General features: G+C 45.6%; 2 protein-coding genes across 6 annotated transcripts in view; both read right to left on the bottom strand.

Moving 5' to 3' along the window:
- The window catches only part of RHBDD1 (rhomboid domain containing 1), a 411942-nt gene that overhangs the window by 365159 nt on the left and 20688 nt on the right, over nt 1-26095 (bottom strand). The window lies entirely within an intron of this gene.
- LOC146785385 (tubulin-specific chaperone C-like) lies at nt 859-1854 on the bottom strand. Its single transcript, XM_085632801.1, has one exon. The coding sequence runs from the start codon at nt 1837-1839 to the stop codon at nt 859-861; it is 981 nt and encodes a 326-aa protein (XP_085488927.1). The 5' UTR covers nt 1840-1854.

The following is a 26095-nucleotide window of genomic DNA, read 5'->3' as shown; positions in this document are numbered from 1 at the left end:
CCGACAGAGGACTAATAAAATGTGCAAATAAAGGGGCCATTTTGAAGTTGTACTGTGACGACATGATTTTTCGGAGCCTTAGGAATGTTAACCCATATCAAACTTGTTTCATACTCCTATTATTTGTGGTATATTTTTTAACGCAACTACATGTATATTTTAGAATACTACAAAACACAGGCCCATGAAGATGTTCCACAAAAAAACAGCACGTTCTTTCTGATTCTTATTGAACGGATCAAAAAATACACTAATTATTTGACGGAGATTCAGTTAATAGGGGCGAGCGCTTAGTACGATTTCCGTTCGGAGGTGGCTCATTTCTTCTCCCAGAATACAACTGTATTTTGAAGTCCGTTGCTAGTAAACACAAGTTTTTACTGAATCAGGGGGCGTTACCGAGTTTGACGTGACTAAGGATTAACACCATTTTAGTCACAGCAGGAATTGAAGCATGTGCAGCAGGAGCTGCGAGTCCGTGTACAAACAGAACCAGAACTCGATCATTTTTTTTTTTTCTTTTTTTTAAAAATAAAAATAAAAAAAATCGCAAGGAGAGTTTGGTTTTTATAAGTGCAATGCTTGCAAATGTGCAAAGGAGGACAGACAGGTACGCTGAAGCAGAGAACGTAAGTCAGTTATATTTAACGACAGTCAATGAGTTTGGGGTTTTGCCAACAGTTGTTAATAGTACATCACATTTCAGTGGCCCTCGGGCAGATCAGAGAGAAGTAAAAATCACGCCCTAGTAACTTGTTGCTTCCGTACAAAAAGCCAGGCTTGAGGGTTTGCTTTGGTGAATGTGTAAACAGCTTCGAAGTCATGAATCGGACCCCTGTGTCCTACTGGCTCACTACTTCAATCCCACTGCACCCGCCGCTCTTCCTCGGGCACGATGCCCCAGTTGGGCGACGCTGCATCCCGGGCCAGCCAGTCGAAGTCATCCACCTGACTCCAGTGATTGCGGGAGCGATCCAGGCCGGCGCGAAGGTAGTCCTCGGTCATGCCTGCGTAGTTCCAAGTGAGTGGCGCAAAGCCCAGGCTGCGGCTGTCTTCGATGATGGCCCGGCACGTGACATGCAGGTAGATGCGGGTGTCCGTGCTGCGGTGCACCCGTAGTTGCTGACAGGGAAAGGTCATTTCGCAGTTGTGGCACTCATCCATAAACACGGAGCTAGAAACTGGTCCACAGAGAACTGTGCAACCGCGCAGCCCTCGCATGTGCAAGGTACCAGGGCTTCCCTGCAATTGTACCCGGCAATCCCGCAGATTTGCTAACTGCACGTCCCGCCCGCATAGCTCTACCCCACTCAATGCCAAGCTCTGGCCCTCGAGGCCGCGGAAGCCACAGGTGTGTTCTGGCTCCGGCAACGGGGCAGGGGCGGTGATGGGTTCCAGTTGAGCAGGAGCGGGCGCCGACGGGGTCTCTTTACGCTCACGGGACTTGAAGGCGAATTTCTTTTTGGGCTGCAGTTGCTCTCTGCGATCAACCAGAGCCACATGCAGTCGCTGCAGCGCATCCTGCGCCTGCTTCACGTCATAAGAAGGTAGGAAGCGCAGGCTGTCATTCAACAGCTTCTGAAGAGCCTGAAGTCGGACCCCAGCATCCTGCAGCTCGGCTTCCCACGGCTCCTTCCCTGGATCATCTCCTGACTGTAGTAACTGCTCTAGAGCATCACGCTCGGGCCCGAAGGAAGCTTGAAAGAAGTCTCGCTTCTCTTCATCCACAGTCCGACGCTCCTTCTCCTGCCGTCGCCTCTCCGCCTCCTGCTGCCGCTCCAAATCACGCCGGAGCAGCCGCTCTGGGACCGCTGTGCTACCGCTGGACGTTAGCACCATATCGCTTCCCGGCGTAGTCACTCGATCATGGCAACAGCAAAGGTGGTTAAAAGGAGAGAGGCAGCTAGCAAGCTGTTTGCGAAATCAACAAGATTATAGAAAACTAACTTAGTGACACAGTCCAATCAGAATGAAGAGTTGGAAAAAAGAAAACTTTGGGATACTCTGTGGAAGACTTTAAAACACGACGAGGGCACCGGAAGACACCACCGCCTTTCTCCGAGGCACAGCAGAAAATGCCTCGGAGAAAGGGAGTGTCCTTTTCGGATTGGGGGGCGTGTTTTGCTGTTGTCTCCTCCCTGAGACTTCTCGCAAAAAACACGCCCCCCGATCCGAAAAGGACGGGGCAGGATCGGAGTGACGGGACCTCTTCTCCAATGGCTGGCCAGCATTTACTAGGCCAGCCAATGGAGAACAGGGAAGAAGAGGGGCGGGTTCAAGCCCCTCTTCACCCAAGTCATTATGTCTCGCGAGCGAGACTGCGCAAGCGCAGCCATCGCTAGCCGAGACCTAAAAAGCACCCTCGTCGGGTAATCTGGGGTGTCAACAAGCCTTTGACACCATGAAAAAGGCAATGTGTGCGGCACCTGTCCTCAGGGCCCCCGACTTCTCCAGGGAGTTAATCGTCCAAACGGATGCGTCGGAGCATGGCATCGGGGCAGTGCTTTCGCAACTCAATGAAGAGGGTCTGGACCAACCGGTGGTTTTTCTATCTAGGAGACTACTCCCCCGGGAACAGAGGTGTAGTGCGATTGAGAGGGAGGCTTTTGCGGTGGTGTGGGCTCTGAAGAAGCTGCGGCCATACCTGTTTGGCTCGCACTTCCTGGTTCAGACCGACCACCGGCCCCTCAGGTGGCTGATGCAAATGAGGGGAGAGAATCCCAAGTTATTGAGGTGGTCCATCTCCCTACAGGGAATGGACTTTAGGGTGGAACATCGCCCAGGGGTGGACAACGCCAATGCTGACGGTCTCTCCCGGTATTTCCGCCTTAGTGAAGAGAACTCCCAAGGGATTGGGTAGCTCTCCCCACTTTCAGCTGGGGGGGACGCGTGTTAGACCTGTCAGTCCTTTTGGCTGTTCCCTCCTCTTTTTATTTTTTTTCCCTTTTTTTTCTCTTCTCATTTTTTTTCTGTCCACTAACTATATTTTTGGTGTTGATGTAGAGGCTCTGGGCGCCCTCATCTTACTATCTGAGGGAGAGGCGCAAGGTGCTCCACTGAAGAAACAGGAAGAGGGAGGTTAGTCTCACAAAATGGTGGTTCCAACTGTCACCTCAGCACCTGGGCCATAGACTGCCATGAGAGGTTCCGGAACCTTCTGGGCCACTCTGGCCAGTCAGGCCCCAGGTGATAAATAGAGGTGAGGGCGGGGCGGCCATTTTAGGAGGTAGTTGAGCTGTGAGGTAGTCCGAGTAAGGCACCTGAGTGGGGAGGTGGCTGCACTAGATAGGGAATGGACAGGTCTTAGGGTCTGCACGACTTCCCTCATCAGTTGACACCACCCTCAACCTTCTGACCGGTCCCTGAACGCAGCCAATGACTTTTAAGGACATCGTTACCATGGGGGCTCCCATGTAGTCAGTATCCCTGAAGGAGGATTAGGGGAAGAATCGCCGTCTGGGACTACCTTTCCCTCATCCCTGTGGGGCCTGGGATGTTTAATCAGGCTGGCCCTAGCGATTGTTCATAGTCCCTGACTAAAGGGGAGATGTCCGTGGCCAGTAAATAAGAGATCTTCTCACCCGCTTCAGGTGAGCCGGCTCCCTCAATTTCTGCCCCTCCCCTGCCTGAGCCTTACCTGGAACGTTCACCGCCGTAGTGCCGGGTCCGTGGAACTGCCTGTGGCCCCAGGGTGAGGCCTGGGAACGCCGAGAGGTCTGAGGAGGTGTCGGGACCCCTTGGGGCGCGCTGGCCGGCATCGTGTCAGTCGGCTGAGGGACTTGCATCCAGGAAGTGCGGGGCGGATCCAGCGTTGAAGCCGCCGCCTAGAGTCACGTGAGCGGGGCAGACGCCGAAGCGCCGCCCCGCTGTTGTCAGTCGAGAGAGGAGGCCGCGCCCCCGCAAGCCGCGCTGCTACCGGCGGCTGGGCCGCGGAGACCGCTAGAGAGTGAGTATAGCGCGCTGTTGTCAGCGGAGGAGCGAGGCTTCCACCAGCGAAGGAGACCCACCAGCAGGGTGGTCCTTGGGGGAGGTGGTCGGTGTGTGTGCCCGGATTTCGCCCCCTTGAGGAGAGCTCTGTTGTCAGCGTGGTGAGCCCGGTTGTCCCGTAAGGAGTGGGAACTCAACACCAGGCTCCGCCGAACTTCCAGAGAGGAGGACACCGAGGTGAAACAGTAAGCTGGGCCTGTTAAGAAGGGGGGGGGAGAGCACAGGATACTACGGACTTAAAGCCAGAGAATGTCCGGGTAAAGCCGAGTGCCGGTCTCAGGGAAAGCCAGGTTTTAAGATAACAATACCGGCCTGATGCTGTAAACACTCAGGAGACTGTAGTATACCCATTGAGACTGTCAAGAATAGCGCTAGAAATAACAGAGTAAATCCCAGGAATAGAGGAAGTTTCATGTAGGATGCTTATATGTAATAGTTTTCTTCCAGTGAAAGAGTGATTTCCATGTATACTGCCTAGATGTAACCGCCTGATTCACAGCAGCAGAGTACATTTCAAAGATAGCACCTAAATGTATAATATTGATAATATGCGACAGTATAAGAGTCAGAAAGAATAGCCGTTAGAGAAACCAACTGCCAGAAGAACACTGTGTAGACCAAATGATTTTCTAAATTGTGTAATATGCCAATGTTGTTCGGAGCGCTCCCTGTGGGGATTTAACCTAGCGCTCCTGAGTCAAGGTAGGATGGGAATCTCTGTGGGCGTTTAAGTAGCTGCTGTACAAAAAGTCAAGAAGGGAATGGTACTGTCAATTTAAATGCATTGTAATGTTTACCCTGTTATGTGAATCTGAATAAAGACTTCAGGTAAACTTTATAATTTTCCGGTGTAGTGTCATTTTTAAGTGGTGTGGCGTTACGGTGTGAGTTGGGTGTGATGCAAACACAATGTGCCATAGTGGGATGAAAGCCTTTTGACCTGAGCCAAGCTACCTCAAGGACGTTAGGTCCAACAATCACTATCTCTCAGGATTATTAAAGGAATCAAATATTAGAAGAATTCAACTTGCACAACCGTAAGATCTTGTTTTTTCTGGAAAATAAACCATTTTTAATTTCACAGAAGTTAAGTGAATGGAGCTGGGGGTATACATGCAAAAGACATAATAGCCTTTTCCTATTTAAAGGGTTATTATCAATTTGAAAAAGGACTCTTCGATGCGTATGACGGAGCGGTTCCGTCATGCACATCGGTCGCGCTGTGCGCATGACGGAACCGCTCTGTCATGGCTCCGCCAGCGCACGGAACCTTCAGCACAGCGCGGTAATCCGCACCGCGCTGAAGGGGTTACCTCAATCATTGGAGAGCACTTGTAAAGGAGACCTTCTTCTGTTCTTATATTTGTTTACTGATAGTTTGTTACCACCAGAGGAACATCAGAGGAGGAAAGAGCATCCTCAGAAATATGAAGACCTGCTCTCAATTTTGAGGCCTGAGGGTTTAAAGAAAAAACAACAACAGCTGTAGTGGGTAAAGAGGGAAAGGGGCGGGGAAACAGGGGGTTCAGAGGTTTGGTCTAGGACTACTTCTGGAATGTCATTGCTTTCCATTTTTATCTTTTATTACATTGTAACATATCTGATTTGGTCTTTTTCTATGATTCCACGTTTTTCTTTTTTCACACCTTTTTAGAGGATGACTCATCAGCAAAAACTTTTGTTGGAAGTGATTCTCTTTTGGTGCTATAAGTTGATTGAGCTTCCTTATCCATTGATGTAAGATGGTTTTTAAAAATGGGAAAATAAGGGATTGTGTTTGTTGTTGAGAGAAGAGATGATTTAGAAGCCTGCTGCTCTTCAGAAAGCCGCTTTCGCAGAGAGAAAACAGGTCTCGAGCATTAGCCTCATCCTTGTTTTTGATCCTTACATATGCTTTTCCAGCTTGGGTGGTCCTGTCACAATATCTCGCTAGTGAGTAACACGGGACAGACACTACGGGCGCAATTACGCGTCTCACTCGATACTGGGCAGAGCTGGTGGTTCCTTGACACTTTGCCGATTAAACACTGACGGCAGACCCGGATTTGCCCCTGATTCTTTGAGTGGTACGAGCGAGTGTGAATTGGTGCCTTTAGTCTACGGTCACGCGGTTACTACTGGCTGATACCCTGACCGACCTTGGCATTAACAATTATTGTGACTTCCTCTTTATTTGTTTTTTAGTTTGCTCAGTGGTGCTATCCAACCATCTGATTACCTCCAGCGGGCTGGGACTCGCATCACAGCAGCTCATACAACTGGACCATACATGGGCATCAGAGTTGATGTGTGTATTTGCCCTTAATAATTGTCGGTCCAGTTGTTGTCACCCCATGTATCATTTTATCTTTACTAGGACACCTGAGTCTTGGTGTCCAGGTGGCGCCACGGCCACGGATAGGAGTATGGTACTAAACCATATTAGGTGAGTGTCCGTTGAGTTTCACTTTGAGCCTCTAGAACACCCTAGTCACTATATCCTAGTATCGATTGGGACAACATGTGAATTACAGTCTTCTGTTTTAATTTTTATTGGTTTTTAATTTCACTATTTGTAGGTCTATCACCACTTACTGTATGGAGTCACTGACACTTGGTGTATATAGACGTCATGCTAGACCACATAGTCAATAAGGGGGTTTATATCACCCTGTGAATTAGACCTGTGTAATATAGCCACTTTCGACATTGCCTTTGCTAGGGATGCCTTGCTCATGATCCTCTCTCTTTTTAGGTTTCCCTAGGCAGATGGCGAGACCGTTCCCTTACAACAGGTAGTAGGTAACAGTTGTACTTGCCACCCAGTGTAGATTATTGACAGCTTTTAGGTCCTGAGGAATTGCCACGGATCACTAGGACCAACAGGCAAGAAACATGTCGACCAGCGCAGATGAGCATAGCCAAACTGAATCTTAACATCAGTTAGCTGCCATTCTGTTTCCACACAATTTTTATTCAGGTAGAGAGCCATCCCCAATAAAATTATTTTTGGACTCTCTAACTTGTTTTAATTCACTTACCTGCACTCACATCTACACCACTAGGTCCCTCTCACACACACTGCATCATACGGCCAGGAACTGAAGATCTCCGCCAAAGAGCCCCTTTTAGGGTGCCCGTCGGGCATTGCAGCGCCGGCCCGACGAGGAGCAGGTCCATATGATGAAGCATGACACCTAGCTTGCTGGGTGTGTGAGGACCCTAGTTCCGAATAGAGGTATTCCTCTGTTGCACGGTCTCTTCTTTTCTTTGGCACCCCCCCGCCTTTCTTTGAGGAACTGCATACCCTCTTCTACACACATGACTAAACTGGGCATGTATGCTGGACCTCCTTGAATAAAAGCCCAACAGTCCCTCTCTTGTTTACATAGTCTAGTGCACGGGTAACCCCCGTGGGACAATATTAGGATACCACACGGTGTAAATACACTGAGTGGACCACTCTCACACTTTAGAGCACCGCCAATCCGACGGTTGCATTTTGTTGACCTACCTACCATGGAGGACAACCTGGGGCTTAGCTTCAATGATGAAGCAGTAGCCGATATTTTAAGAAAAACTCCCTCCCTTCTTGGGAGTGGGGGTTCTGTGGCCTCAGGGTCACAAACGGAAGACTGGACTTCTCTAACCACGTTGAAAAGGGAGTGGATTAAGATCACACTACATGGGGCCCTTATGACGGAATATTTAAGAGCGAATATTGCACCTAGTGGACTCATTATTAACGTCTTCCCTAGACTTTTCTTGGAAGACCCTACTTTCAAGAAGGAATGGAGTCTAGTCTCGTGGAAATGCACGAGAGATCTCTTGGTTCTCATAATCAACACGGCCCAGAGATTAGCAGACGCCCTTTTAGTGAGGATACAGGCAGCGGAGAGTGCACTTAAATCTACGACCCAGAATACCGCATTTAAAGCTAAACTGGCGGAAATAAACAATGAGATTGCTGAAAACAAAGAGTATCTACTCAAATTGAAGATCAACAAACTTCAGAAGGACATTCAGAAGTTTGATAAAGAGAAGATCTTTCCCTATTTGAGAGCAGACTTTCAGGCAAATAAGAATAGCTACTCATCTGATGAGAGTCCCGACAATTCGAGAAGGGGGTCAACGAGCAGTGACTCGAGTTCCAATAGCTGGGGTGGGAACCAACAGAAAAGGAACTATCAATCTCCTTACCCTGTTTACAACAACGCCCCAGTCTATACGGGTCCACCACAACCTCCTTTTTGGCAGTTCCCTATGTTTCCACACGGCCAGCCCCAATTCTATCCCCCTGGCAACCCTCCTTTTTTAGACAGAGGTTGGGGCAGAGGAAGAGGTCGAAAAAGAGGGCCAAGCAAAGGAGTTCAGTGGCAGGACCAGGAACAATTCAAGTCAGCACCCAGGGGCAGAAACAGAGGGAAAAAGAATTAGTGGTGAACCTGTCAGACAGACCCTTGAGCCGCTTGGAGGAGGAAGTCCTCGAGAAAGGACTCGGTTATGTCCCCACACCGAGAACTGACAATTTCAGGGACAATTGTGAAATTCACGAATTCCTTAGAAAAATACGTCTCAAGGCATTCTTTCAAGACCAACCTGCCACTGAGTCCATGGACACGGGGTTGCGTAATCCATCCAGATTCACCCCCACTAACAACATGGTGCCCCCCGAAGTACTCACATTTGAGAAAGCTGTGCTTCGTGACTTGGGGTCAATTCCTTCTAGGGGATTTTATCACAATATGTCCAATGCGGAGTTGACAGCAGCTAACACCCTAGCCAATGATAGTAGCATTATTATCAAACAGGCAGACAAGGGAGGAGCGACGGTGATACAGAACGTCACTGACTATGACCAAGAGTGTAGACGCCAACTTAATAACACCAAGTACTACACCCCTATCTCCGTTGACCCCACACCTAGGCTTACCACCAGGATCGCGACCATCACTTTTGAAGCTGAGAGCAATGGATGGATCAGCAAAAAGGAAGCTGAATTCCTCAATACCAGGGAGCCTAGGACCCCGTACTTTTACACTTTACCAAAGATACATAAGGGCACAACACCAGTCCCGGGACGACCTATTGTATCGGGTATAGGTTCACTCCTGGAACCCCTCTCTAGATTTGTTGATCACTTCTTACAGCCTCTGGTTAAGAAAACTCCATCTTACATCCGTGACACTACGGACATCTTACAAATCATAGAGGAGACACATGACACGAGCAATATCGACCTCCTGGTCACGTTGGATGTGGAGGCACTGTACACGAATATCCCCCAACGTGCTACCTTGGTAGCAATCGAGGATGCCCTCATGAAAGAGGAATGGACATCACCTACCCCTATTCCCTTTGTGATGGAGTGCGCCACACTGGCTTTAACTGAAAACTACTTTGAGTATAATTCACAGCTATTCCACCAATCACAGGGTACATCGATGGGGAGCACCTTCGCCCCTAGTGTGGCCTGTATTTACATGGCCAGCTTTGAGGAGGAAGTCATCAGGCACCCCAGTAATCCCTTTATCACTAATCTAACTCTGTGGAGGCGTTTTATTGATGACATTTTGATCTTCTGGAAGGGGGACCAGCAGACATGCCTAGCATTTTGTGATTGGATCAATACCCAGAACCCTTTCCTGAAGTTTACACACACTATCTCTGTCTCTAATGTACCCTTCTTGGATCTCATGGTCACACTAGGGGACACAGGCCTGAGCACCACGCTTTACAAAAAACCTACTGATAGGAATAGTTTACTCTTATACAGTAGCCATCACCCCAAGGCCCTTAGGGATAATTTGCCCTTTGGGCAATTCCTCCGTCTGAGGAGGAACTGTTCTAACACCAATGACTACTTAATTGAAGCTGACCAGTTGAGTAAAAACCTTAGGCAAAGAGGCTACCCTGAGCGCCAAGTAAAGAACTCATTGAAAAGGGCTCGCAATAACCCGCGAGAAGTTCTACTACAAACTAACAATAAGGAGAAGACAGAAACTTTAACCTGTGTCACATCTTTTACTCCCAATTCCACTACCATCAAGGGTATAATCAAGAAACATTGGGGAATACTCAATGCAGGTGACCTCACTATCCCGCCCCCTCGCTTTGCATTCAAGCGCACACAAAATCTGAAAGATATTCTTATCAACACGAGGCCCAGACAGACTCACCACCATGACCAAAACACTCTCTGGGGTCTCCCCCCCCTGTGAGAGGACACTACCCCTGTGGATCCTGTGCTGTATGCCATCAAACTTCTGTGACTAAAGAGGTGGTTTTTTCTGACTCATTCACATGGAGGCTACAACGGCATACCAATTGCAACACGCTGCAGTGTATTTATTTAATTACCTGCCCCTGTGAACAGAGATATATAGGCATGACCATGCGATCTGTAAAAACACGCATAACTGAGCACAAGAGCAATGTGAGATGTCAGAGAGTCACCACTAAATTGTACACCCACTGCAAAGAAAACAACCACACACCAGACTCTCTCAGATGGATAATCCTGGAGGCACATCCTAGGATTACACAGAGAGCACTGTTCAAGATCGAACAGCGTTGGGTGCATCGCCTTAAGACAGACCGAGAAGGCTTAAATGATCAGATCCCGTGGGCAGCACTTATGGACAGATAAAGCAGTCTTCCACGGCTCTTAGCAGCTTACACTCTCCATGTCTCCACCTGATTACCCCCATTTCCAGAGGGTCCCTTAGATTACAGTGTATAAAGACACCATTCTATGGTGGCCACTGTAGTTGACACCCTATGTGGGATTCCAGCCATGCTATTCAACATAACAACCACACTCGTTTTCTTAGGTTGACTTAGTCCTGTGTGTACATAGACACCATTCCAAGATGGCCGCTGCAATTGACACCCTATGTGGTACAACGGCCATGCTTGTCTCTTTTTTATCACCAGATTTGTTTTTCAAGGGTTACGTATACTTTAATGAACTTAGACACCATTCCAAGATGGCCCCCATTGTCCGACACTCTCATGCGAGGCGGTATCCTCACTCACGCTTTCCACCCACTTCCGGGTAGTAGACACGCCCTCCGCGATACGCCCTCCGCTTAACGATTCAGCCGGTATATCTGTTCTGGCACTACACCGGCCATCAGCATTCCCGGGTCGAGTGGCGCGAGGGTAGGTTGATAGCACTTCCTGCAACAACCTCAAAGTAAGTAGAACGGCGATATGACTGCACGCTCTGAGGCTACTGACTGGTCAGGTGAGTGGTGTGTTTGCGCTTTCTGCCTTGATTGGGATATCTGTTGGTGTTCTTACTTCCGCCGCCAAACTGACAATACATGATTTGGACACTTTGTTGTCAGTGCCTGCTCCGCTTTAGATCCTGTCACAATATCTCGCTAGTGAGTAACACGGGACAGACACTACGGGCGCAATTACGCGTCTCACTCGATACTGGGCAGAGCTGGTGGTTCCTTGACACTTTGCCGATTAAACACTGACGGCAGACCCGGATTTGCCCCTGATTCTCTGAGTGGTACGAGCGAGTGTGAATTGGTGCCTTTAGTCTACGGTCACGCGGTTACTACTGGCTGATACCCTGACCGACCTTGGCATTAACAATTATTGTGACTTCCTCTTTATTTGTTTTTTAGTTTGCTCAGTGGTGCTATCCAACCATCTGATTACCTCCAGCGGGCTGGGACTCGCATCACAGCAGCTCATACAACTGGACCATACATGGGCATCAGAGTTGATGTGTGTATTTGCCCTTAATAATTGTCGGTCCAGTTGTTGTCACCCCATGTATCATTTTATCTTTACTAGGACACCTGAGTCTTGGTGTCCAGGTGGCGCCACGGCCACGGATAGGAGTATGGTACTAAACCATATTAGGTGAGTGTCCGTTGAGTTTCACTTTGAGCCTCTAGAACACCCTAGTCACTATATCCTAGTATCGATTGGGACAACATGTGAATTACAGTCTTCTGTTTTAATTTTTATTGGTTTTTAATTTCACTATTTGTAGGTCTATCACCACTTACTGTATGGAGTCACTGACACTTGGTGTATATAGACGTCATGCTAGACCACATAGTCAATAAGGGGGTTTATATCACCCTGTGAATTAGACCTGTGTAATATAGCCACTTTCGACATTGCCTTTGCTAGGGATGCCTTGCTCATGATCCTCTCTCTTTTTAGGTTTCCCTAGGCAGATGGCGAGACCGTTCCCTTACAACAGGTAGTAGGTAACAGTTGTACTTGCCACCCAGTGTAGATTATTGACAGCTTTTAGGTCCTGAGGAATTGCCACGGATCACTAGGACCAACAGGCAAGAAACATGTCGACCAGCGCAGATGAGCATAGCCAAACTGAATCTTAACATCAGTTAGCTGCCATTCTGTTTCCACACAATTTTTATTCAGGTAGAGAGCCATCCCCAATAAAATTATTTTTGGACTCTCTAACTTGTTTTAATTCACTTACCTGCACTCACATCTACACCACTAGGTCCCTCTCACACACACTGCATCATACGGCCAGGAACTGAAGATCTCCGCCAAAGAGCCCCTTTTAGGGTGCCCGTCGGGCATTGCAGCGCCGGCCCGACGAGGAGCAGGTCCATATGATGAAGCATGACACCTAGCTTGCTGGGTGTGTGAGGACCCTAGTTCCGAATAGAGGTATTCCTCTGTTGCACGGTCTCTTCTTTTCTTTGGCACCCCCCCGCCTTTCTTTGAGGAACTGCATACCCTCTTCTACACACATGGTCCATGGCCTTCTCTGAGTTAATTTCTTATCTTGAGAGGCACTTACTTCCCTATGACACCTTGTTTGGCTCCTAGGGCACATTTCCTAGACATTCTTGGGAGTAAGGAGGATGTGTTTTGCAAAGTAAGGCAATTTAATATTACAGATAAAGTTTCCAAGATGCGATCCGAATTTGTCGTTTTTTTAAACAGCTGCTACATTGACCCCAAGATTCTTTTAAGGGCTTGGAGAGCCTCAGAGAGAAGTACATAATCTCCAAATAGATGATAAGAACTAATTAAAGGAAAATTGGGCGAGGTGGAAAGGTAATAGTTCCTCACTTATGGTACTATTAAATAAATTGTTTCTTTTGGGGTTTTATTTGTAGATATGTTCTACTTGCCTAATGAGAGTGAACTCGAGTCTATGTCTGGAATGGCGAAGTCCAGAGGCAGGTCTTCTCTGATTGTCCTAGTACCCTTAAAAGAGCAGTCCCACGCTAAATCGTCAGCTTAGCTGACATTTTTCTCCGGGATTGACTTCAATTGCTGCATTGCATGGACAAAGTTGAAGTAAAGTGGCAACTTCCGGACTGTCTTTCTTGAGGAGAACTATCAAATCTGCATCCAAAGATCTTAATTTAGGGAAAAAGACTGGTATAGTAGGGATATCGTCAGAGGTGCCCGTATGTGCAGATTTTTGTCGCTTTATTTAAATATAAGGGCAAAGGATTGCCAGTTCAGTTGAATGGACCAGTTTCTAAGCTTCTAAACAGTCATAATAAGGAATATAGTAGGAAAGACAAATTAACTTACCTCTGCCTTCAGTGCCCGAGGTTGTTGCCACCACCCACAGGAAAACAGAGTTACTTCTGCTGTCGATGGACAGATAAGCAAGGTTGAAATGGAGATAATGAGAGAGGAAGCAGACACTAGATATTTAGTAGGGCTTGTATAAGAGTTCTAATCTTATAGCCGTCGAAGGAGAAGCAGCCCAGAGAGGAGACAGTTATGGCAAAGGTTCACCTCTTCTTATTGTACAAGCTCCTTATATATGCTTGACAAGCCGTCTCCTAGCTCCAGTGCACTCCTTCCCTTAAAAACAACGAGCCACAAACTCAGGTCGCATTATCAGCCCACCCTTACTCCCAGGGTTAGGGACTGTAATGCAAACCAGAAGACTCAGCATCCGCAAAACCGGGGGAATGCCGACAAGTACCTAGATACAACGGTGCCACAAACTATGTCTCAAACCCACTCAGGCAAGTCGAGAAAACAAAAGACAAGTTCCCTACCCTTCTCTGCTTTCTTCTTCTTTGCTCTGCAAGGCGAGAGCTTGGAGGCTGCAGGAAAACCAGCGATTGCCACGGGATGCAGCGGATGATTGAGCGACAATGAACACAATAAAACTGCAGATCTCGAAACTGCTAACTGCAGACGCAGCTTACTGCTTACAACTGTTTCCTGCTTCCTGTATCCTGTGGGCAGGCTCAAGCACAACCAGGACAAGAGACAGAGACAGTCCAGAGACCAGATCGACATCTTTGTAATTGGTTTTATATTTACCACTGGCAAATGCTGGTCTTGTTCAGCCTCCAAAATGGTTTCTGCCATCCCTTCTTCGCTGTGGGTAGAAGGTGGGTCTGATGTACTGGTTTTCAAAGTTGCCTCTGTTGTTTGAAGAGTAATTTCAAGAGCCAAATTGGCTCCAACAGAACGCCCCCCCTTTTGTACAGATCCATGGAAAAACACGACTTTCAAAAACATTTTTAAGAGAAAGCTGAGTTTTAGGTATCAAATTTAAAGTATTTACATATTTTGATATTGCCTTCATAAAAACTACAACAAAATAATTAACAATTGGAAGAATGCACCTGCTTGCATTATGCTAGTTTTCTGAATTTTTATTCCATTTTTAACACCAGATTGTAATGCCTCTTGAAGCGGATGGCTCCATTTGCATTACCAATGAGGCAGATTGGGTATTCAATCCAGTTTGAAAGCTCTGTTGGATCAATTGCAATAGATCCCTCCTTCCCTTTTTTTGCCATTTCAGATATCTTAGTTGTAGCACCCATCTTGTCTGGCAAGCTGACCAGGCCCTGTCGGTCGCTTTTTAGGGTCCTAGTCATACTTGGTGTAAACATTTTACATTTAGAAATTTAGAATCAATAGATAAAGTATGTAAAGCGTGATCAACAACGATTGATTGAGGGCACTCTGACCTTAATTTATTTGGAATTACCTTTTTCATTGGTCTAATGTAAGCATGAATATATTCCTCAATATGTGGAACAATTGAACAATATGATGGTAAGGGACGATATAAGAGAGGTCAAATAACAGCTTGACCATAGAATCAATAATTTTTTATACTGAATGAGTCTCCTCCCTTTCTTTCGGAAATGTAGACATGGCTTTAATTTTGCTCTTATTAGGGCCAAATTAGATAATTCATGTCATCCTGTGCATCAAAGCCTGAATCAGGATATTGGTTTGGGTAAACTCTAGACAATTATTGTTTTCTGCATGGTAAGTCTACCATCCCTTTGGAGGGTCTTTCACTTGGCGAAACATGACAATCGTCTGTGGAACTATCTTCCTCGACTGTGTTCCTGACACCTTCAGGGATCTCGTAAGAGCAGTAACTGCAAAATCCATACACCCATGTTTCCCTTATAAAGAACACTTAACCCATTGCCTTGCAGGGAAATTGGACTTTAAAAGAATCAAAACTCTTATTGGTTGAAGTACTAGGCAATGTAGGTCTGCTTCCACCAGGAAGTAAGGTCTAGGTCATAATGATTTTTTAAATAAATAGGTCTAGGCATTGATTTTCAAATAATACAAATTTACATTAAAAAGCAGAGCACAGCAATAGCATACGATCACTGCAAGTGTCACATCGACAGGAACAGAGTGCCATCTCTTTTGTAGTCCTCACAGGTGAGAATCCTGGCTTCAGATCATCAACCACACACATTGGCTTCAATTTTACCCCTGCATCATCTCTCAATCGGTTCTCCCCCAAGCTCTTATCAAAATTCATAGGGTAAAATATTAAAACTTTTCAGTTCAGATTTAGTTTGTCTTGTGTATAACTTTACCTCAAGAAAGTTATACTTTTTAATGGCAGAGATATCCAAACCCTTGTGTCCCTTGCAAGCTGTGCTCTGATTGTACGCTGGGCCTTAACTTAGTATACAAACACAAGGGAGATTTCAATCTGGATGGGCATTGAGTCAAGGTACCATACACCGGGGAGCAAATTGTCTCAAAATCTCCAGTTTGTGCACTTGTAGTAAATGATTGTCCATTGCCATTATTTTCTACAGCTGAGCCTGTTATGGCATAATAGAGAGTACATTGTTTTCCACCAGTGTGGAGCCAATGTAGCTTTTGTGGCTTCGATGTAACCCCACAGAAGCATCTTATCTGCCCTTGTTATATCTTTTAGTTGTGAGGAGTATGCACCAAGGATAACTAAGGCTAAGGGCCTTATTATGACTTTGGCGGTCCTTCAGCAGCACCGCCACGGCGCCGTCTGGTGGAAAACCCCCAAGGCCATTGTGTGCCCACCCGCTAGAAACCAAGTGTAATGGGGGTCGGTCAGGCGGTGCTGTGACGGTTTCACAGCAATGGGTTGTTGAGTTCATTGGCTAAACTAACATGCAGCCTGTCGCCGTGACAGCACCTGCAGCACGCTCCTGCACGGTGTGGCATGCATTTCACAGTGTGCAGGAACTGGGGTGCATTACAGGGGGGCACAACAAGTGCCCCCCTCCGCATACACCCCCAGGCACAAATCTGGCAGGGGACCTTGTTAGGGCCCCTTTAGTTGCCTTTCTGCAACCCTTTTCATGACGGGCTCACCGCCATGAAATGAGCAGTGAAAAGGCAACTCTGAATATCCTTGGCGGTGTCGGCAGCAGCACCGCCAGCATTTTTGTGCCAGTTGCAGACCGCCAGCCCAGCAGGATCCTTGATCCTGGCAGAGCTGGTAGTCTTGTGACGGAATGACCGCCACACTCTGAATACTGCAGGAGGGGCAGTGTTGGACCACCACTGCAAGTACGGCGGTCCCCAGGACCGCCGTACTCGTAATCAGGCCCTAAGTCTTCTGGTATTGGATAGCCGTATATATTTTTCTTTTATGTTAGGTTTCCATTCCAGAAACGTTTAATGCATGGGGAATTGTCAGATATGCTGCAGATACCCTAAAGCTCCACACCCCCTCCAACATAAGGCGCTTGATGAGGGAAACAATTTATGCAGTTTTATTGGGTATAATTACCAATCAAATGACTTCATGAAGGGCTTCCATATATTTATTTTCCCCAAATCCCATAATGGGTAAGCGCTGTTTGGGTATGTAAATTCTTTGTCTATTAACGCAGATGAAATACTTGTGTACGGATAGTCTGTTATTGGGGAGTATGTAAGCAGAAGTGTATATAATAGTGATTTATTGTACCTTTGTAGTCCGAGGTATGCTTTACAATTTTTCAGGAGTAATTTCACAAGTGGCTGCATATTTAACCTACATCCGTATTACCCAATGCCTTCTTTGGGTGTAGTGCAATGTCTTAGGATCACCTAGAGAAAGGTCTTACACATTGGAGACCATGTCAGATCATATTGCAATCATCATTCTGCAGGCATCAAATGGCCCAGGATTCATTACTGGACAGATATTCGGATTCAAATGTTCAGGTGTGTATGGTCAACTGGAGTTTCGAGTACAATGTATCCAATACTTTGAGTGGAATATTTATGGAGGAACTCAAATGCGTGTTCAGCAGTCTATCCTGCCAGGGTTTCTATAAAAAATCCCAAAAAGTTCTTCCCACAATTGCCCTATCTATGTACACCTATATTTTTTCTGATGTTCTTGCGGTCCATTGCAGGAAAACACAGAGCTGTGCAGCCTGATAATATGTCTTAAAATTTGGAACAGCCAGACGCCCCTACGTCAGGGCAGCACAAGCTTGTAAGCCACCCTTTGGCGCCTCCCTTTCCAGATAAAACTTAGGAGGATTGTCTTTATTTCTGTAAAAAAAAACAGAATGCTGTTGGTATAGAATGAAACAGATCTTGGCTCTTGGCAAAGCATTCATTTTGATACCATTCATTTTACCCACCCAGGAGGAAGGTAATGTTGACCATCTACGGAAATCCTCCTTCCAGGTGGTCAGGAATGAAGCACAGGTAAATCAATAATAAGTCTTTCAAGTGTTCCAGGTTGGGTGAAATGCTAACTACCAGATATTCAATATATGTTGGGTCTCAACGAAACAGGGGCCAGCTTTTAATTGCAGACACTATTTTTTGCGGGATGGTCAGGTACACAATCGCTGATTTGGAGAAAATGTATTTTTTTTAAACCTGCCACCATTTTAAATTCTGTAGCATTTGTAATCTGGAGACAGATTCTAGTGGGGATGTTAGCATTAGGAACACACCATCTGCAAATAGAATTATTTTACAGCTATCAGGGCTGAACTTCAGACCACCTGGCTCCATGTCCTTTATATATTTGCGAATGGTTGCATACTAATTCCAAACAGCAGTGGCAAGAGAGGTCCCCCCTGTTAAGTCCACAGTCCCAATGGAAACATTCAAGAATCTTTTCCAGTGACAGTCACTTTTGAGATGGATTTTGTATGCTGCCATAGTAATTGCCACAAAGGGTGGTCCAAGACCCATTTTACCCATGACTTTGAAACTAAAACGCCAGTCCTTCCAGTTTTAGGCCTTCTTGTGTTACTAACTGTTTGGGATACATTTCTTTTCAGCCTTTTCAACAAGATGGACAACTTGCCTGATATTATCATTGGTTTGCCTAAGCTTTATAAAACCTTATTGGTCAGGATGTATAAAATCAGGCAGGACAGACACCAATCTTGTGGTAAAGATTTTTGTGTATAGTTTCACACCGATACTTAAAATGTCTATTGGCCTGTAGGGAGCACACATTTTGGGATCTTTTCACTATTTAAGGATTAAGGAAATGTTGGCTTCAACTATTGAGGGTGTGAGTAGTGCATCTTGTAAGAAAGTATTGAACACTTCTGTGAAATGGGGCACTAGTATTGCTTAAAATCTTTTATAGAACCCTCCTGTATATCTATTCAAATCAGAGGCCTTATATTGTTTAAGGGCTTTTATAAATGCCACAACTTTCCTCAAATAAATTGGCCTCTATGGTTTCTCTTTGACCTAACATCAGCTTGGGAAGAGAGCACCACTCCAAAATATGCTTCTTGATGGGTGGTTTTAACTGGTGCTTTGGTTTTATATAAGAAGGAGTAACAGCCATAAAATGCCCACCTCCTCTCCTCTTCTTTCAACACCCTCCTCGGGGTTGACGGTCTAATTACTTCTACTTATCTCTTCTCTAATTTAGCCTGCACAAGACGTGCAAGGCTATGCCCCATCTTGTTCCCCTGGATGTAACTTATATTTTGTAGACAAAGGATGGACAGCTCATCTTTGTAGCTATTGTAATTAATTTGCCTCTCATAGCACTGACTCTTCTCAAACGTCTATGGGAGGGAGTGCCTCTATAACCTCATTCTGTATTACAATGTTCCTTTTTATGTTGTTCCCTTGGTTTGCGTCTCACTCTATTTTCTTCATTCATCATTCCCATTCCCCACCCCACGCCCCCAATTGATAGCCTTAAAATGATTCCAAAAGTCAACACCAGTAGTAAGATCCGTCTCCTCCCCCCTTGTATCCTGTCTAACCAACTGACCCAAAGCATGATTGGAGCAAGGTCCAAGAGGACGATGGGAACAATCACAATGGACTCGATTATCGGGAGGAGAATAGAACTAGTCATGGCATAACAAATCCTAGAGTAGGTTTTATGTATGTGTGAATAGAATGAGCATTCTATTAAATCACCATGTTCTTCCCTCCAGACATCCTTAAGGAAAGTCTTGCAGAGAGTGCTCTTTATTATTTTTTTTAAAAGCTCCTCTCGTACATGACACTATACCTGTACTTCAAAAGTGTCATTAAAGTCCGCCAACAAGATTATGTCGCCTGCCACAAATTCCCCTAATTTGTGTAATTGAAGAATTGCCTTGACCTACGCTAGGAGTGTATTCATTTGCAAATGGTGATTTGTTTGCTTTCCAGAAGGCCTGAATCATTATGTACCTACCCGTTTTCTTTTTTTTTTGTGGCATAGGAAATAAAATATACCAAGTTACCAATAAACAACGCTACCTCATCATATTTTGTTTGCTGAGCAGAATGTCTGAGGCATTTCTTGTTTCGAAATCTTAACTCATCGTATCTAGTAATCTACATTTCCTGAAGAGCCACTATGTTGTGCCCCACCCCAAGATGTTGCGCTCTGTCTTTGTTCTTTTGTTTGGTGCATTGAGGCCCTTTGTATTCATTGACACAAACATGACCATTTGTAAACATAATCATGATCTTATAAATTATTCCTCAGAATATATTCTGTGTGGCAACCACTCCAGCAAATAACACCATTTTGTGAACTTTTCATAACGTACCAAATGCAATAAATCTTTGCTACATAAAAATAGTCTTTATTTGTACAAATTGGTATTGGCTTTATTCTTGAATGCGTGTCCCATTTATTGTCTCTGTATGTGACAACAAATGCTTAGCACTTCTCTCTAATAAGCCTAACTGCTCGCCCACACTATCACAAAAAGAGCATTAGAACTATCTGCTTTTACGGTTCTGAAATCGCTTAGCGGCCTTGGAGGAACTTTGGCCTCTTGTTTACGAATACTGTGTTTTAGTTTTTAACCATTGTCAGCTGTTTCATGTGTTTAAACCAACGCTGCTTTTAAATTTCCATATGTGTGTTAACTGCCTCACGCTGCTCTACAGACAACGCTGCTTAAAAATCTTACTCGTAATATGTGTTGCCAAATTGATGCATAGTCTTTTTTTGCACTTACCCTCCTGTGCCTGTAGCGAGCTGTGTTCAATGCTCGTGGGGGGACCTCCGTTTTTGGTGGCCATTTTCGGGTCAGCGTTCTAGTTGCTGAAACCCGAAGTCTGGGATTGATTGACTGATGAAGCGCCCGCCCAGCGGGCGCGCCGCTGGCGCGCCTAAGGCAAGTCCGTCTGCGCCCGGCCGCAGCCGGCCGGGGTAAGGGGCCATGAGCACTTGTCGCTCCACCCCAGTAAGGTATTGTTACAGTTCGGATCAGTTATCTACTTTCAATATCATCCCGGAGATTAATTACCTTCATTCACTTGACCCCCACAGCTCCGTATTAACCTGCCAGCACTGCCCATTTGGGACTCAGAAATTACTCCCCTCTTCAAATATCATGGAATTTGTTGTAAAAACATTTAAGATATTTTTACTCAACTGCAGATCCCTACCTAAGCATTCCACCGAACGGAATATTCTATTATCCACTGAAAGGTCAGACCTGTTATTTCTTACTGAAATCTGGACTAATTCCAACTCTGGTCCTGATATTATTCAGACTCTCCCGCAGGACTATTCAATACAAAGGTTGGCTAGGCCTAATGGGGTAGGAGGTGGAGTAGCCATTATTTATAAAAACATTCTGACTTGCCGTACCTTTAGAAGTCCTTTGACTATGTGTGAAAACCTCCATTTCTCTGTAGGTTTCACCCCTCTGCTCGCTCTTTCAGGTATTCTTATATACCGGCCTCCTGGTCCCTCGGCTCAATTTCTTTCTTCATTACCCGAAGTAATCACTAATCTAGCTTCCACAGCCTCTAACTTCATTATTTTAGGGGATTTGAATATTCACTTTGATGACCTGGCATCTACAAGTGTGGCAGAATTTTCTGACGATCTCGCAGCTCTCCAACTCTTACAAAGGGTACCTTATGCCACTCATGTGAAAGGACATCTTCTTGACCCTGTCTTTTCAAATCAGCAGGAGCTACACTGTCGGAATCCTATACCTATTCCCTGGTCTGATCATCATTTGATCTCCCTTGACTGGTCCCCTAAAGTGTCTATTCCGAACACTCGGTCGGTAAAAAAAACTGCCCGTTGTTGGTGGAATTTACACCTAGAGGAATGGACCCTTTCTTTAGAAAACAGCATTCCCCGAATGAATTAAAACCCTGAAGTGGCCACAGAGCAATTTAATCATTGGATGGAAGACACTTTAGACCTAGCTCTCCCTAAAAAGACCTGTAAAGTGAAGGTGGGTCCTAATAAATCGGCCTGGTACACCCCTCGGCTACGGAAACTAAAACAGATCTGTAAAAAGGCAGAAAGAGTTTTGAGGAAAGACTTCTCCCCCTCCAGGAAAAAAGAATACAGAGACACGCTCAAAGCCTATAAGACCGAAATTAAAAAAGCCCAAGCTGGCTATTACAGCGAAAAAATCTCTTGTGCAGCAAACTCTTCCTGTGAAACCTTTCGTATTGTCAAGGAACTCACACTAGATATGGCTGCCCTTGACTCTCTTGAACTTACTGATGAACGCTGCAATGAGCTTGCGGACCATTTTTATAATAAAATTCAATCAATTTGAATGTTGTTCCCTGAACCTGACTTTAATCTCCTCCCTGAAGTAATTACTGTCAGGAGGGAGTCTCACTTGCTGGAAGTATTTCCTCTCTTGAATAAAGATACATTTCTTAATATCTCTGCCCTCGTTAGGAGTGGATCACCTCGAGATCCCGTCCCTCCCAAAATTCTTAGATCCGTTGTTGGTTCGGTCAGTCCATTCCTTACGGACTTGATTAACTCTTCCTTCTCCTCTGGAGTGGTTCCTTCCTCATGGAAGAAGACGTTGGTCAAAGCACTGTTGAAGAAGCCTGGCTTAGACCCAGACTGTCTTGCCAACTACCGTCCCATTTCGCTCTTACCATGGGTCGGTAAAATTGCGGAGAAGTTTGCGAACATGGTCCTCTCCAAACATTTGGAGGAGGGTAACCTCCTACATCCAACCCAAACAGGGTTTCGTCCCATGCAAGGGACTGAGACCGCCTTAATGGCTGTTGTAGAAGATTCAAGGAGAATCATGGATACAGGGGGGTCCTTAGCCGTCATTCTGCTGGACCTCAGCGCAGCATTTGATACGGTCAATCACCGTATTTTAATTCATCGACTTAAGGGGTTGGGTGTAATAGGACCAGCGCTCAACTGGTTGTGTTCCTTCCTAGAGGACAGATCCTATCAGGTTTTTGGGGGTGAGGCCATTTCAAGTTCAAGATCTCTCTGCTGTGGAGTGCCTCAGGGGTCGTCCCTGAGCCCCACTCTTTTTAACGCCTATATGGCCCCCCTGGTGGAGATTGTCTTGCCCTTTGGGGTGCATATAATTACGTACGCAGATGACACCCAACTAGTGGTGGCATTTAACAATAAAAGTGGCCCTTCATCCAGTCTGGGTCCCTGCCTCGAGGAGGTGATGAGATGGATGTGTTATTCCCATCTCAAATTGAATGGCGATAAGACTGAGCTTATGCTGCTCGGTAATCCTTCACCCCTCGAGGTTGCTTCCATCTGGCCAGCATGTATGGGCCCTTTGCCAGCTCCCAAACTTGAAATAAAGAGCCTGGGTTTCTGGCTTGACTCTGAACTTAATCTCAAAACTCAAGCCAGGAAGGTAGTCGCCTCCTGTTTTGGCATCCTAAAACTACTTCGTAAAGTACTGCCTCTGCTTCCCTCTTCAGCAAGGAAGCTCGTAGTCCAGGCGTTGATCTTATCTCGCCTCGACTATGGTAACGCTCTTTACCTTGGTGCCCCCGGTGCGGTCTTTAAAAAACTCCAAATTATGCAAAACTGCGCCACCCGGTTGTTGGAGGGTGTCCCTAGCCGTCAATCTGACAAACCCGCTCTTAGATCTTTACATTGGCTTCCTAATTAGGAAAGGGTATATTTTAAAGCCCTGTGTACCACACATAAGATACTTGGAGGCAACGACCCTGACATTATCTCCTCTTTTGTTCAACCTTACAAAGCGCAAAGACAGTTACGCTCTAGTGATCTTCATCTGGCATTTGTTCCCAGAATTAAGAGGTCTAGAAGCGGCGGCAGCCTCTTTTCTTATAATGCCTCCAAACTTTGGAACACCTTGCCGCTGTATTTGCGTAAAGAATTAGATCACTCCGTTTTTCGTAAAAAGCTCAAGACCTGGCTTTTTCCACACTGATTGAGTTTATCTATCGCGGTTTCAACCCTAGCGCTGGGATGCCTCCGGGTAGCCATGCGCTTTATAAATGCTACTTCATTAATTCATTCATTCATTCATTCACTTTTGTGTACCAAATTGGGGATTCACTGGGGTCTCTGCACAGTGTATTTTTTTGAGTGCACTATATAGAGAGCCACCTTCCTACCACATGCCTAAAGTGATGTCCCTTCACCTCAAGGAGAATAAATTTCAGGCAGACACCAGCCCTGGTCAAAGACCAAACCCTTCAAGTACTCTGCAGAGCACTCCCTTCCTCGGTCAAGAAAAACTTGGGACTGGTACAAAACGGAGTGGTTTGCAGACAAGGGATGTAGATCCACTGTTTAAGGCTACAGAAGTGGTTTCGGTTGGTTCGGTTTCAAATGTGACTATCTAGCTATTCCACAGATACAGTCTTTGTGCAAGGTGATGGCTCTCACAGTAGGTAGCCAAGGGGCTGGCTCCAAGCAGTAGTATCAAAATATGTGCAAGATCACTGCACCTGGCTGTCATCATCCTTCCTCAAGTAGTAATCAGAGAGAGAGGAGGGCCTGTCCAGAAACGTACACACATCAAACACTAGAAACTGCACCCCAAATCCTCACCCCTACCATCTACCAAATGGCAGGGCTCAGGAAGTACTTTCGGACCACTGCATTTTGTTAACAAGGAACACACTGATTTTCTAAGGGAAGCCCTATATCCATCCTTCCTCGCTTAGAAGTCTTGTTGTCCACCCTCCAGCCACAGGAATGAAGGCAATATACAACCACTGTATGTAGACACTGTCCTCATCCTTCATCTTGTGCCATACTAAACCAGGGGCATCCAAAAGGCATCCCACTGCTGCCAGTACTCAGGCTCTATCCAGACAGAGTCCTACTACCATGTAAGTGCTACAGAGTCACTGCACATACATGAACATAACACACACACGAAATGTCAGCACCAGGTTCTGGGTTTCTCAGAACAGCAGATGAACTTTAATGTGAATGAGGTCAGTAGATCGCACTTTCTCTGAGACAGAGAAAAAGGTCTTGTCACAATAAAGATTCACTGCTCTATATGATGCACCAAAGACACAGACTGTAATCCAATGCCCACTACAACAGCATGCTTGGTGCATCCATCAATGTCACAGAACAGGTTCTGTAACTCACATTACCAGGGACAGGCCTAGGACTCTGCACACATACTAGAATGGCATGACACCAGGGCCAAAAAAACAGTCAGGATGCCAGTTTCACATGTATATTGGGCTCATGGCAGGAGTATATGCCTGTTTACCATTGAGGGTATATTCCCAGTGAAACAGTCAGTTAGCAGTAAAGGCCCAAGTCCCCCTGTGAGCAGGGATAATAGTACATGCAAAATGGTTACAATTATTCTTTTTGCATGCTATTTCCCATTATTATATACAAGTGTAAATGGGGAGCAAACAGACATGCAACGAAAAATGCAAATTATATTTGCTCTGGGGTGTTTCTGCGCGCTTTGTGCGTGAGATGAAATATCCCATAAGCTAATACCACCTAGAGGCTCACCTTAGTACTATATATATGCCACACAATAAATTAAGTCCATCTAAAAAACAATTACAACTCAGCATGGACAGAGCACACCAAAACACATGCGCCCTAGAAAAATAAGATCCATCCTGCATAGTATGACAGTAACCATACCATCTGTCATATAACTATTATAGGTAATAGATCAATAAGAAGTCATGTAACAGAAGAAAATCGCAATCAGATGGCAGATGATGAAAGAATATGTTTTATTAATAAAATTAAAGGAGCCTATATGCGGAGCATACAGCACCAACTAAGAGGATGTTAGCTGTCAGAGATTCTGGAATGTCCGAACCTACCATTAACAAATGTGAAGAACAGGCACAAGACATTCATTTATAGGTGTACCACATCTTTTCCCTTTAAATAACAGAAACCAATGGTAAATACTAACTAAAGTACAAGGAAAGATATATAACCATTTAAACCATAACTAAGAGTACCTCAAAGGAAGTGAATAATAAAACTGTAACTAATAAAATCAGTACCTTAGTCCTACAGCCATTTAAGTACACAAACTCTTCTTTTCTCCAAGTATTGATTATGTTGCCCCTGCCTGATATATTAAAATTGAAGCAATCATCAGGATCAAAACCAGACTGACCAGAACAAATTGTAGGTGTCCACTTCACCCACATCTTTTTCTTGAAT

The sequence above is a fragment of the Triturus cristatus genome, chromosome 11 (genome assembly GCF_964204655.1).
Source record: "Triturus cristatus chromosome 11, aTriCri1.1, whole genome shotgun sequence".
NCBI lineage: Eukaryota > Metazoa > Chordata > Amphibia > Caudata > Salamandridae > Triturus > Triturus cristatus.
Note: the sequence above shows the minus strand (reverse complement) of the source record. Positions and strands in the feature narration are given on the sequence as shown.

Bases quoted from the DNA above. Each gene is read 5' to 3' on its own strand.
- LOC146785385 (XM_085632801.1), bottom strand. From the start codon at position 1,839: ATGGTGCTAACGTCCAGCGGTAGCACAGCGGTCCCAGAGCGGCTGCTC.